Source organism: Siphateles boraxobius, unplaced genomic scaffold (assembly GCF_051911475.1).
Source record: "Siphateles boraxobius isolate OS27281-9 unplaced genomic scaffold, OSU_SipBor_1 77, whole genome shotgun sequence".
Classification (NCBI taxonomy): domain Eukaryota; kingdom Metazoa; phylum Chordata; class Actinopteri; order Cypriniformes; family Leuciscidae; genus Siphateles; species Siphateles boraxobius.
In genome coordinates, this window is record NW_027509205.1 from 14,989,108 (window position 1) to 15,002,455 (window position 13,348).

A 13,348-nucleotide genomic window follows, 5' to 3' on the forward strand; every position below is an offset into this window, starting at 1 on the left:
TCTTCACTTTAAACACTTATCTTTGTACTAATAAATGGAAAAATCACTTCTGGTGCAGGTCATTTTTCCACAGCAAATTTCCATTGGTTAACCCCGCCTACTCTTAATTCTCATTGGCTCACAATCCACTTGCTTATAAAATGTACATTAAACAACAAATATCTTCTGAATGCCACATTAGGACATGATTACATGCCTAAATGTAATAGATTAGCAGTAGTAATACCTAGGAGTGTCACAACACATCGCAATGCAAAACTGCAACAATGTATATCATGTATGAAAACAATATGCATCATGTATAGAATTGAAAAAACATACAAACTGTATGACTTTCTTTGTTCTGCTGAACACAAAGGAATATATATGGAAGAATGTTTGTAACCAAGCAGATTACAACCCCCTCCCCCCATCGCCTCCCTCGTTTTGAGTGAACTATCACTTTAAAGGGTTAGTTCACCCAAAAATGAAAATGATGTCATTAATGACTCACCCTCATGTCATTCCAAGCCCGTAAGACCTCCGTTCATTTTCGGAACACAGTTTAAGATATTTTAGATTTAGTCCGAGAGCTTTCTGTCCCTCCATTGAAAATCTATGTACAGTATACTGTCCTTGACCAGAAAGGCAATAAAGACATCATCAACAAGTAGTCCATGTGACCTCAGTGGGTTAGTTAGAATTTTTTGAAGCATCGAAAATACATTTTGTTCCAAGAATAACAAAAACGATGACTTTATTCAGCATTGTATTCTCGTCCGGTTCTGTTGTCAATCCGCGTTCACGAGGCCAGTGACGCTGCTGACGTAAGACTCTGCTGACGTGTTATGTGGTGTGTCTGTGTATTCGGGTTCAAATAAATATGTCTGGTTAAAAAAAAATGCAAGACTTCCCCTGTCTCGAAATCCTCAGACTTGTTTGCAAAGATTGTTTTGTTTACAGAGTGCGTCTCCCTCAGACTGTAAACGAGGCTCGGGCGCACCAGACACACGTCAGCAGCGTCTTACGTCAGCGGACTCGTGAACGCAGATTGACGAACCGGAAGAGAATACAATGCTGAATAAAGTCGTCGTTTTTGTTATTTTCGGAAAAAAATATATTTTCGATGCTTCTAACTAACCCACTGAGGTCACATGGACTACTTTGATGATGTCTTTATTGCCTTTCTGGACAAGGACAGTATACCGTTCATACATTTTCAATGGAGGGACAAAAACCTCTCGGACTGAATCTAAAATATCTTAAACTGTGTTCCGAAGATGAACGGAGGTCTTACGGGCTTGGAACGACATGAGGGTGAGTCATTAATGACATAATTCAAATTTTTGGGTGAACTAACCCTTTCAGTTGTTAAGTATTTTATCGTGAGATCAGTATCGTGTATCGAACCAAAACATGACATAAGTGTATTGTTAAATTTCTAGTAATACCATTAATCTCCCGGTTTACAAAGTTTTGTAGATAAAACTCACCCGCAAGTAGATCTTAGTGTCGCTGCAGATTCTGCCTCCATTTGGCACAGTCATAGTCCTCTTCTGAGCGGGAAGATGAGTGTCTAAAAACAGAGCTCTCCGTACGGCCCCCTTCTGCTGCTGCTTCAGACGGTCCAGCTGAACTTCAACGTTAAACTCTACAACACAGACCCATTAACACATATATTTAGAAGTATTTTGGGTATGGTGCTTTTAAGTATTGGCTCCACACACAGGTGCAGGACGGCGCCATGCTGACACGGCACTAAATCTCAAAGCCTATTTGGTCAGATCAGAACTTTTTGCTTTGGCAAGAGTGGAAAGTTCTCCCAAACATTTAGGTTTTATCATCATCCAAAACCTGAAGAGAAAGACTCTTTTCAGTTTGGTCCGAATCAAAATTGCAGGTGTGAAACCTCCCCCGGACCACGGTCCAGACCAAACAGATGAAATTTTGTCCGATGAAAAGAGGTAGTCTCGGTCCGGATCAAACTGAACAAAGGTTTTGTTCGTTTCTAGTGTGAAAGCATTTCTGTATGGTTCGGACTTTCAGACTTTTTACAGGAAGTTCCGGTGGTTCCCGCATAGCCGAAAAAACAGAAGGTGGCAGGAAAAATGAGCCGTACGCACATGGGGAGAGGAGGAGACGAGGTTTTTAATTGAAGTATGGTCTGATGACATAATTAGAAGTCAACTGGAAAAAACGCACAAAAAAAAGAGCTCGCATGATTGCTTGCAGTCTTCTCTTCCATTCCTGCCGGCGACGATAAAATGTTCGCACGACGAGGACGTTAATTTGGCGAATTTGAACTAGCCTTGTGTATAGTTGGTGCTGCAGCTAATTATGCCATAAAAATAACAATACAGTTGCAACGATATGCGTCTGTTCATTCATGTTGTCAAAATTACCTGCTGCATTGACAACATGCTGACGTCAGACGCACGTCCATTTACAAACCAATCAATGTCGAGATGCAGCCCACATAGATGATGACGACAGGAAGCAAGTATGTCACGTAAAGTTCTTTAGTGCGCTCGCATAATTGCAGTGTGAAACCAAACCAAAACTTTATGAAAGTATAAAATGTATCAAAATGTGAACTTTGGTTCGGACCTTGGTGCGGACTTTCAGGTGTGAAAACGCCCCTTGAAAAGCCATAATACTTTTGATGGGCATGAAGGAATGTGCATGCCATTCAGATGTATGTTGGGCAGCTGTGCTCAGTTATCGGAGCGTGTGTAGTAGGTGTTATTCTTCACACATTGTCTAGGCCTCTAATGCCAGGGCATATGGTGGTATCATTAGCCCGGGGGGAATAGAGGTATGGAAGGCATTTTCTGCCAATTTTAAATAAACCAGTTAAATGATAAAAATGAAAACTAAAACCAGATGAAACATTTCATTATAGAAAACTGCATGCTAAATATGTGACACAATTGGAAATTAAATTAAAGGATTTTTAAGGAGACAATGCAACATCTCTGACTAATTGAAAAATAAAATTGGTGATTTGACAAGGATGATGCATTGTCACTGTGAAAATTAAAATTAAAATTAAATCATTTCATTTCATTTTCAATTTTGTCACATATTGTACATACAGTTTTCTATAATAAATGTGTTAATCTGGTTTTAGTTTTCATTTTTATCATTTCATTGATTTATTTAAAATTGGCATAAAATGCCTTCCATATAGAGGGAAGCAATTACTGAATAAATACATTGTAAAGGTTGCATATGGACAAAAAAACGTTTATGGATTGGAAACAGAAATATTAAGCAAAGCTCTGCAAAAAACATTTATTTTAGGTTGTGAAGAAATTAAGTAAAAATTGAACCAAGAATAACTTTCCACTGCAATGCTTGGGTTGTTGATTGTTTATCAAAAAAGGAATATTATTTAAGATAAGTCTGCAAAGAGGATCCTATAGGTATGTGAACGGGAGCAGATGTGGCTTACCGAGATTTTTTGGTAGGTGCTTCCCATTGGCTGTTAGGCAAAAGCTCAGGTTGACACTGTAAGAAAGCACAGCAGACAAATGATGAGAGATGAAGTGGGCTCATTACAGTGAGGCACTAGAAACACATTGGTTGCATCGCTTTGGCTATGAAATATTTGCTATTATTGGTTCCTCAGGCCAAATGGCTTGACAGCTTGAAGAAAGGAAGGAAGGAAAGGTGATTTAACTGATGCAAAGTACCCTTCAAAAGTTCGGGATCGGGACGATTTTTTCATGTTTTTGAAAAAAGTCACTTATGCTCACTAAGTGTGCATTTAATTGATCAAAAATACAGTAAAAAACAACAATATTGTGAAATATTATTAAAACTTTAACTAACTGTTTTCTATTTCAATTCATTCCAGCATTTTTCAGCATCATTACACCAGTCTTCAGTGTCACATGACCCTTCAGAAATCATTCTAATATGCTGATTTGCTGCTCAAGAAATATTTCTATTTATTGTGCTGCTTAATATTTGTGCGGAAACCGTGATACATGTTTGTCAGGATTCTTTGACGAACAGAAGTTATTTATTTGAAAAAGAAATCTTTTGTAATATTATAAATGCCTTTAGTTTTACTTTTGATAAATTTAATACATCCTTGCCAAATAAAAGTATGAATAGAAAAAAAGGGACCCCAAACTTTTAAAGAATAGATGTCTATCTAATTAAGTTGTTAGCAATTTATCCATCTATTTGAGAGTAATGATGGTGCAACTGAAAGCAAGCAAGAAAGAAAAAGTTAATTGGAATGAAAGAATGAAAACCTTTTAAAAAGGTCTGAAAAAGTTTAAAAAGACAAGTTTCCCCCAAAAAAGAGAGATATAGTAAGGAAAGGATACTAAAGATATAAGAATAAAAAGGATACACAAAACAAAGAACACTAAAGAAACAAGATGCAGAAGGGGAAGAGTGGAAGAGTGAAAGAGTGAAGAAGAAAAGAAAAATCACAATCCAACCTACTTCTGACCTGTGCAATAAACGCAGTGTGTTCCCATGTGCGTTTCTAAGCCTCAGCGTGTGTGTGTGTGTGTGTGTGTGTGTATGTGTGTGTGTGTGTGTGTGTGTGTGTGTGTGTGTGTGTGTGTGTGTGTGTGTGTGTGTGTGTGTGTGTGTGTGTGTGTGTGTGTGTGTGTGTGTGTGTGTGTGTGTGCAGCTCAGTGCGCCCTGATGTTTCCCAGCTGTTCCACCACTTAACAATATCTCATTCAAAGCTGCTGCTAGACCTCTCTCTCTCTCTCGCTCTCTAAATTCTCCCAAAAGCCTCTGTTTCTAGGCAACGACTTGTAATCAAGACATACGTTTACAAACTTTCCCTTTATTAAACAGAACAGGCGGAGACACAGACGTTTTACGTCAGATGGAAACCAGCCCCTTGGGGTTTCCTTTCCTTCCCTAGATAGGATGCATAATTCAAAAACGCACATAATGGAGGTGGGAAAGGGTTTTTATGCTTTTCGCCACCTTCCTGGCTCATTCTCAACCAGCACAGTGTGTCCAAACCTAACTACACCTTTCCATATGCTCGGCCGGACACACAAAGCCCGATGGTGGACGAAATGAAATAACCTTCATTTACTAAATTAGATTTGTAAAATTCCTACATAAGTGCACTTCAATGCCACTTAACTGATGTTAAATGTGAAGGACCATGATCTTATACCATATTATGGCTTGTTGAAATCTCTGACTTTATTACGCCTGACAATTGAAAGTTTATCCAAATCCTATTTACTGCATTGAACCAGGAATACAGCAAATTCTGGCCGAAATAAGATGGCAGACATACCAGGACACATGCAGGGTCTCGTTCCCACGGCTTATGGGGCAAACTTTCTCCTCAGGATTAATCATAGTTGGGTAGACAGTCAAGGTGGCACTGGTGTTCACAATAGGACGAGACCTAAAAATGACATAACATCAGTATTTAGCATTTTAAACAGTTTTATGATTAAAATTTAAATAGCTTTCCATAGCTACACTTTTTTACAGTTTATGAAAGTAGTCTCTTCTGCTCACAGACGCTCCATTTATTTAATCATAAATACAGTAAAAACAATTAAATTTGTGAAATATTATTACAATTTAAAAGAACTGTTTACTATTTCAGTATATTTTAAAATGCAATTTATTCATGTGATGTAAAGCTGAATTTTCAGCATCATTACTCCAGTCTTCAGGGTCACATGATCCTTCAGAAATTATTCTTAAATTCTAATTTGGTGCTCAAGAAACATTCTCACGATTCTCAATGTTGAAAACTGTTGTGCTGCTTAATTTCTGTCGGAACTGACATACATTTTTAGGATTCTTTGATGAATAGAAATAGAATAGAAATTAAAAATATAAAAAATGTCTTTGACTAACCGGTAAAGAAAGGCTGAGTCCTGACCAAATGCACCAACAATGAGATCTGCAACAACAAAAACATGATATCAGACTAGATTTCAAAAGTAATGGTGGTGGTTTATGTTACCTCAACAGACAAAGCTTTCTCACCTGGGTAGCCATTGTTATCCAGGTCTTTGCCTCCACGAAGGGCGAAACCAAAGCTTGCAGGTAGAGCTGACGGTGCGGCAGAAGCCCATTGGCCAGCGATCACCTGAGAGGGCTTTTCCCTGAGTCCTCCAGCATGTCCGTTATAGATGAGCACCAATCCTTGTTTGTTTTCCCCACCAAACGGACAGCTGATGGCCACATCTGTTAAGAGCAGAATTAGGGGTGAATTAGTTGAGAATATATATCTGGCTAAAACAAAAAATACGTGATTATGATAAATGATAAACAACAGATTCCATATTATTTTGTCTAAAGAAATTAAGTTTTTTTTTTTAAGTAGTCATTTTAATTGAATAGATGATGGCATTTTAAATGATAAATTCTATTTAATTTTGTCTAAATAAATAAAACAAAAAAATTATCATTTTAAATTAACTGATAAAATGGCATATATTTAAAATTCCATATTGTAATATTTTTTTATATTTTTAATCTCTAAATAAATTTAAAATCAAACACTAAAAGCTAAAAGCAACAAGCGATAAATGACAGATGTTAAAATTCAATGTAATTTTGTCTAAAGTTAAAAACAAAACGCACACAATTTTTTTTTAATTAACCGATAAGTGACAGATATTAAAATTCTACATTATTTTGTCTAAATAAATTCAAAACTAAACCCTTATGTTTTAAGTAAACTTAGGCATCATAACATTATAATGTACAATATGAATGATATTCATTTTGAGATTTGCTAAATATAACATTTCACAGTGATCTACTTTAAAAAAAATAACTTAAATGAGTGTTAGATGACTACAAAGGTAATCTAAATGTAAACATTAGACAAATAAGCATGCACAATTAAATATTGTCCGAAAGGGTTAGATTAGGTTAGATAAAGAAACTCCAATATCGGCTGACAACCGATATAGTTATTTAAAGACTGACAGATAAACAAATGCAAAAATCTGGACAAATCTCTCACCGTTGTAACCATCTTGGTTGAGATCTCCAAGAGGGGTAATGGAGCTGCCAAACCGGCCGAACGTCTGTGAGCCGGTGAGGTGAGGTAGCTGAGGTGTGAGATCCAGAGGTCCATTCTGTAAGTACACGTAGACCCGACCCAACTCCTCTAACCTCCCATCAGAGTCACGAACCATGAACATGGGAGCGCCAACTAGCAGGTCTGTCATTCTGAAGGTGATACGAACCACAAACTTAAACACTGATAACATTCCTGTGGCACATTCTTGTCTAAACCTGGTTATGATCACCTACCCGTCATTGTTGATGTCAGTAACAGCCACTGAGTAGCCATAGTAGGAACCCATCTGAAAAATTTGGGTACATCTGGTGAATTAAAATCTAAACACTATAATTGATCTGAATCATCACAGATACAAGCTACACATTTTTACACAATACCTGCAAACAGCATGTAGGATCTTATGAATGTCACATGAACAATTACTTTTCGCCTAAAGGCATACATTGACATTTACTCCAGTTTGTGGTGTGAGTACATAAAAAAAAATAGCTCTTTGATGATTCAGATGTGGCTCTTTTTCTAGCCCCCCTGAGGTGGGCACACACACAAATGCTTTTTGATTGTATTTACTCAGCTGAGGCAATCAGAGCAGTTAAAGGCCTCCAACAATTTCCATTTGCAAAACTGTGGCGCTAGTTTAGGAAAATTGCCCGTAAGCTCTCGCCTCACATAATCCGTTCTTTACTGCTTACCACAGAGCACTCTAGCCCAGTTTAAAGAGACTTGTTAAAGTTTCTTATATCATCAGTGTGCAACAGTTTGAATATCATGGTGGGATGAAGCTTTGCAAAGCACTAAGAATGATATAACTTCTGTTTAAATGCCAAGTCCAAAAATAGCTGCAGTCATATATTAATAGTATTGCACCACAAAAGCCAATAGAACAAATTAGAAAAACTAGATTTGAAAATATAAGTGGTATATGCCCATTCAAAACTTGTTGATGATAAGATGCACTGTATGGTTACAATGCATCCCTATGCGGTTGCTAAAATGTTCAAGGTTACTAGGTGGTTTTCTTACTGGACACAATCATCTATAACCAAGTCTCTCAGGTAATTTTGTCTGTTTAATCATCAATGCACCAATGCATATTTCACCTAAGACAACGTGGAATATGGTATGTACCAAAAGTTTAATACTACTATAATCCGAATGTTGGACTTGTTTAATGTTTGTCATACTGGAAATAAAATAAATGGGATCAAACTTACCTGCTCTCCAGTAAAAGTCTTCAGCAAATCCAGAGAGCCATTGAGAATGGAAACCTGAAAAAAAAAAGGCAACACACTATAATTTTTGTTCCATTAAGTACAATCATATCAATCTCTGGGTTACTTTAGGGGATGTGTAAGGGATTTTGTCACATGTATGCATCACACTGAAAAGTTGATGTAACCCCTAATTTGAGCAAAAAGTTCTCTGGCTAAATGTCACAGTTGATAACGTTACTGCTTCTCACCTGTCCATGGAGTCTGACTCCCCTGGGAACTCCAGTCACAAAGTCTGAGAGCAGGCAAGCCAAAAAAAAAAAAAGAGGAGTAAAAAGAGAAAGATTTAATAGTGGAAACATGGAAATGTGTTGGTTCCTCAGGAACTCGGAGAATTCTGGTGATCAGAGCCTCTCCAACTGCTCTGTTTTCAAGTTTGTTTAAGTGAAATGGATATAATAGGATCATAACACTTCCTTTGAAATGTTCTACATACAGTGCTCCGATTTAATGCTTCTGTCCATGGTTATTCAAACAGCAGATGATGATGTTAAATCATCATCTGTGGTAAAACACTGTCACCGTCATTATATTTCCTTTTTAACGGGTAAATTAAAAATGACACCAAAATAGTCGAGTGAAACTGTAACCTAACTAAGCACTATGATGTAGAGGTTTCATTTTTAGAGTTACAACACCCACCTTCATCATCATCACCACTGAACTCCCCCACAGCCAATGAGTAACCTGTTAAACAAATGAAAATGTGGGTGGTGACAAACAGGAAACAGCCTGTGATAAGGCAATAATAAAAACTACTCGACAACTAATAAAAGGGGGGCCGAAAGACGTACCCATGTAGTTGTCATCAAATGTGATCTCTTTTTTCTGTTTGGTCTGAATCTGGCGATCCACTGATGTCAAGAAGTATCCCGGGTAATAGGCTTTGACGATTTCTTGTTTAACTGCAGTGATCAATTGGCCTAGAGATTGTAAGGAGAAATTGATCTTTTAATTGCACTTGCACTGAGCTAAAAGGCCACAGTCGATGCAAATAATAACTGTAAAAATTCACATTTTGAGAACAGAACACTATTAAAAATTACAACAAAATTGAGAAAAATGCAAGCATATTTTAAATAAAGCATAAGAAAAGCATCTGATCATAGTACCATGGATGAGCTTTGCATTCAGCACTCTAGTAAAGACACGTCAAGTTCATTTATTACTCACGGATGTCCGACCTGGACGGACTTAACAGAGGAAATGAACCAGAAAACTGAAAGAAGGTGGAACATCCGCGCACACAAAACCTATTACGTAATCGCTATGGACCAATGGAAGTACAAAGGTGTTTACCAGCCGTAGCGAACTTTTCCGGAAAGTTAGCTTTGGCAAGCTGTTCTGAAACCCCAAAACAAACTCCAAACGAAGCTCGTTTTGGCCTGATTTTGTTTGAATTCTTCTGCCTTTATACATTTCTTTTACTGTCACCTTTGATTTAACGCATCCTATCCTGGATAAAAAGATCCTTTCCATGAAAAAAAATAAGAATCTTACGGACCCCAAATTTTTCAATTAAAGTTGTCATACCATACTTAATATAAATGCCAAATACTAAAGAGCTTTTAAAAGACTGTATCGTCAAACTAGTGTTTAAATTTTGAAAGCCAAACCTTGCCAGAAGTAACTGCCAGGTCCTCCAAGCACCACCTTTCCTTCCTGTAACATAGTAACAGAATCTAGGTGAGATCAGAAGAAGAAAACAGCAGATATGCATTACATTTTGAAATGATATGTTCTATTCAGTTCTAACAATGTCTCACCTGAGTAAAATCAGCACTGAATCCACCTTGACAGTAGCCTTGTCCTCTTCTTCCATGAAATTCTGCAACGGACAGCAAGTTATGTTACTCTCACTTCAAAACAACTTATATTGGACAGTGTCTTAACAAATCATCGCTGACTTCAAGCCCACCTGTGCGACACGGAGCATATTCCACAAACTTGGTGAAGTTTTCGACGGCCAGAAAACATGAGCCAGTAGTATCAGCACGAGGTATGTCCGCCATGGTTCTCCATGCGTAAAGGGGGGCACAAGCCTATGGAATGGATAATGCTAGAAGTTAAATGTCAACTCTATAAACACAAAACCCACATGCTAGCTGAGTGCAGAGAAGACACTAAGAGAGGTCAACAGTAGTTCTGGAGTAAAGCAACCATGACCATAAATCCAGGTCACAGTTTGATAATCCATGAAGAACAGCACCTGGGCTTTTGATGTTACAGACAGCAATCCTGCATTATCCAACAGCCAAAGTTTGAATTCAGAAAGAAAACAAAGGAATTATAAGGAATAAATAGGGCTGGATCTGATCAGTTTATAATTTGAAACCTACACAGACAATTTAAGAACATTTTTAGACTTGAGTCACCAACCATTATTTCTACTAGAACATGTGTGATTGAAGGCAATGTAATGCGCCTGTTCAATCACAAATGTTCTAGAAATAATAACTGAGTTTTTTTTTTTATGAGTCCAAACTGAATATTATACTGACTATTTTTCACACAGTCAAAAATATAAGTAAAAAGACCTTACCAGCACACTATCTTCATGCACTCGTACTGTTGCTCCAAACCACTGATGGGATTTGAACTCTCCTTGATGCAGTGTTGTTCCATTTACAGTTACGTTTAGATCTCCTACAGCAAGAAAATAATATATAATATTAATATACATAATACAAATTAATATGATGATACCACTTATGAACATTAGAATGAAAGGATAAATAAAATAAAATAAAATAAATAAATGGATCAATTAATTGTGTTGCTCAGTTTATTTACAAAAACACAAATGTAATAAATGTGAATGCTGTTCTTGTGCACAATCCATCATTAATTGTCATTAGAAAGAAAGAATATGTTATTATAATAATAATAATAATAATAATAATAATAATAATAGCAATAATGTTACATCAATTTATAAACCTCCTCTGAAACAGTCAACAGGCAAGAAAAAATATTAGGCTAACTATGAATATCAAATCGCATTTCACAAACCTGTTGCACTCAGAGATGTCATATCACTGAAGTTAAATGTGTTGTGAATACAGTTCCATGTTTATTTTAAGTGCATTAAGACCCATAATAAAATTAAAAGTCCAAGGTGAAAAAAAAGAACAGACTGTACAAAGCAGGCTCAGGTGTCCACTGAGGTTAAAGGTCATATCATGAAGAAGGCACAAGAAGGAGAAAAGACAGATGGTCACATATGGGCTGAAATCAAAACAAAGGTGACACGTCCTGACCAATGAGAGGGGTGCGGATTCAACAATAAGATCACTAGACCAAGACCATCAGAGCTCAGGTTCAACAGCCAGAGGAGTCTCAAGGCCAAAACATCCAAACGCCTTTAAAACACTCCGTTCCCATCCCTGACTGCCAAACTGAACTGGGCCACAGACATTTCTCTAGTTGCACCATAATTACATGCATGATGCAACAGGGTTCTGTGGTGTGATGGAGGGGAAGGGGAAACGAGAGATTGAGGAAGAGGAGAAATGAGTGAAAGGTACAACTGGCGGTAACACAATTCTCAGCTGGCTCTGAAGAGGAGCTTGTCTGATTCGGAGAGAAGAAACTGTGCCAGGAACCTTCATCCAAACAAAACTGGAGCTCAAGTCGTGCGGGTTAATATTGTGAAAACTGTCAAGAAATATCTGGATCATAGTGCAGCCCCAAATCAAAAGAAGAACTGGAAATTATATTTTGCATAGAGAAAACCAAGTCTATAATTAAATTAGCCAAAATATAATTTTCATCATTAATTTTTATCATACAACAGTAATGAAAAACAGAATTAAAGGAAAAAATATGCATTATTGTCATTAATGTCATAATAAAAAATAAAAAAACAATGGTACTAAAATAGGCCTAATAAAATCTTTATGCAAAAATAATTTTCAATTCTAGGGTGAAATATAACCCACATATTGCTTTGGGTGATTCATCCAATTGGTAAGACCCAATTTTACGGTCTAAAAGGACTTAGTCTCATTCTGAGTGCGGAAACAGAGCCAGGAATCCTCATCCAAGCAAAACAGGAGCTCAAGCTATCTGTCAGATACTCTCCTACAGACACAAACACACACACACTCTCAGACTATCTCTCTCTCTCTCTGTCTTTCAGTTCATAGCACCCCTCACCTTCCTCTTCCCTTTCTCAAAGTATGTCATCCCTTTCTAGGAATTCCACTTTATTATTTTCTCTGTTTAAGTCACCAACTCCCACTCATTCTTTTACTATCTTGTATGGTTTCTTTATCTCCCTCTACTAGTCATCTCTCTAGACTTGTCCTATTCCTTTCCAAACCACCCCTTAACCCAGATACACACACACACAGACGCCTCCTTTTCCCCAGACATCTTTTGTTTCCTTCTCTCAAGGATGTTTGGTACCCCGGTAGCAAAGCAGTGGGGATTAGAGCCCTCTAATAACATTAGGGGATATATGCCTTATGGTCACCTCCAGGGTGATGGTTTTCTCTTTCTTTTCCTCCCCATCTTTCCCTCTCTCACTGCCAAAGTAAAGAAAACCAGCAGCCCTGCCCCTGTGAGATTCCGTACAACTGAAAACTCAAGTTTCTTTACTGCGCTCCAAGACACGGTATATGGAAGACGCCGTGTCCTCCTGGTGCGCAGTTGGGGAGGACAGTTTGTGGGACGAGAATCAGTCAACGTCAATGGAAGTGGACCGTTAAAACTAATAATTATCTCACTTTCCACGTCACGGGTGAGGTGGGAAGATAAAGCTCAGTGGGGAAGGTGGGGAAAATGGTGTTGTTTGGTTACAGTTAGGGGAGAACTACCCAAAACTGGATGAGGTTTGTGTCAGAACGACGACCATGATTTTTAAGACTTGGATGCAAGATACCGTAGAGTTACAGCAGTTGCATATTGAATCTAGGCATTTTCCAAAAATTTCAAGCTCTAATCTGATTGGATGGCCTCACTCAACTCGAGCAGTTTTATTATTGTAAAAGAAATCTAGTCTACATTTAGTTTTCATATATGTGCTGTAACTAAATAGAAATTTTGA

General features: G+C 37.5%; 1 protein-coding gene across 1 annotated transcript in view; it reads right to left on the minus strand.

The window, feature by feature from the left end:
* The window catches only part of itga5 (integrin, alpha 5 (fibronectin receptor, alpha polypeptide)), a 53,263-nt gene that overhangs the window by 21,959 nt on the left and 17,956 nt on the right, over positions 1-13,348 (minus strand). The window contains exons 3-17 of the mRNA XM_077218382.1: positions 10,841-10,944; positions 10,217-10,340; positions 10,065-10,126; positions 9,915-9,960; positions 9,093-9,221; positions 8,941-8,985; positions 8,490-8,533; positions 8,242-8,295; positions 7,258-7,310; positions 6,965-7,173; positions 5,977-6,177; positions 5,845-5,890; positions 5,267-5,380; positions 3,434-3,489; positions 1,473-1,630 (exon numbers count right to left, since the gene is read on the minus strand). Coding sequence (XP_077074497.1) covers positions 1,473-1,630; positions 3,434-3,489; positions 5,267-5,380; positions 5,845-5,890; positions 5,977-6,177; positions 6,965-7,173; positions 7,258-7,310; positions 8,242-8,295; positions 8,490-8,533; positions 8,941-8,985; positions 9,093-9,221; positions 9,915-9,960; positions 10,065-10,126; positions 10,217-10,340; positions 10,841-10,944 — 1,445 coding nt within the window. The remainder of the gene's footprint in view (positions 1-1,472; positions 1,631-3,433; positions 3,490-5,266; positions 5,381-5,844; positions 5,891-5,976; positions 6,178-6,964; positions 7,174-7,257; positions 7,311-8,241; positions 8,296-8,489; positions 8,534-8,940; positions 8,986-9,092; positions 9,222-9,914; positions 9,961-10,064; positions 10,127-10,216; positions 10,341-10,840; positions 10,945-13,348) is intronic.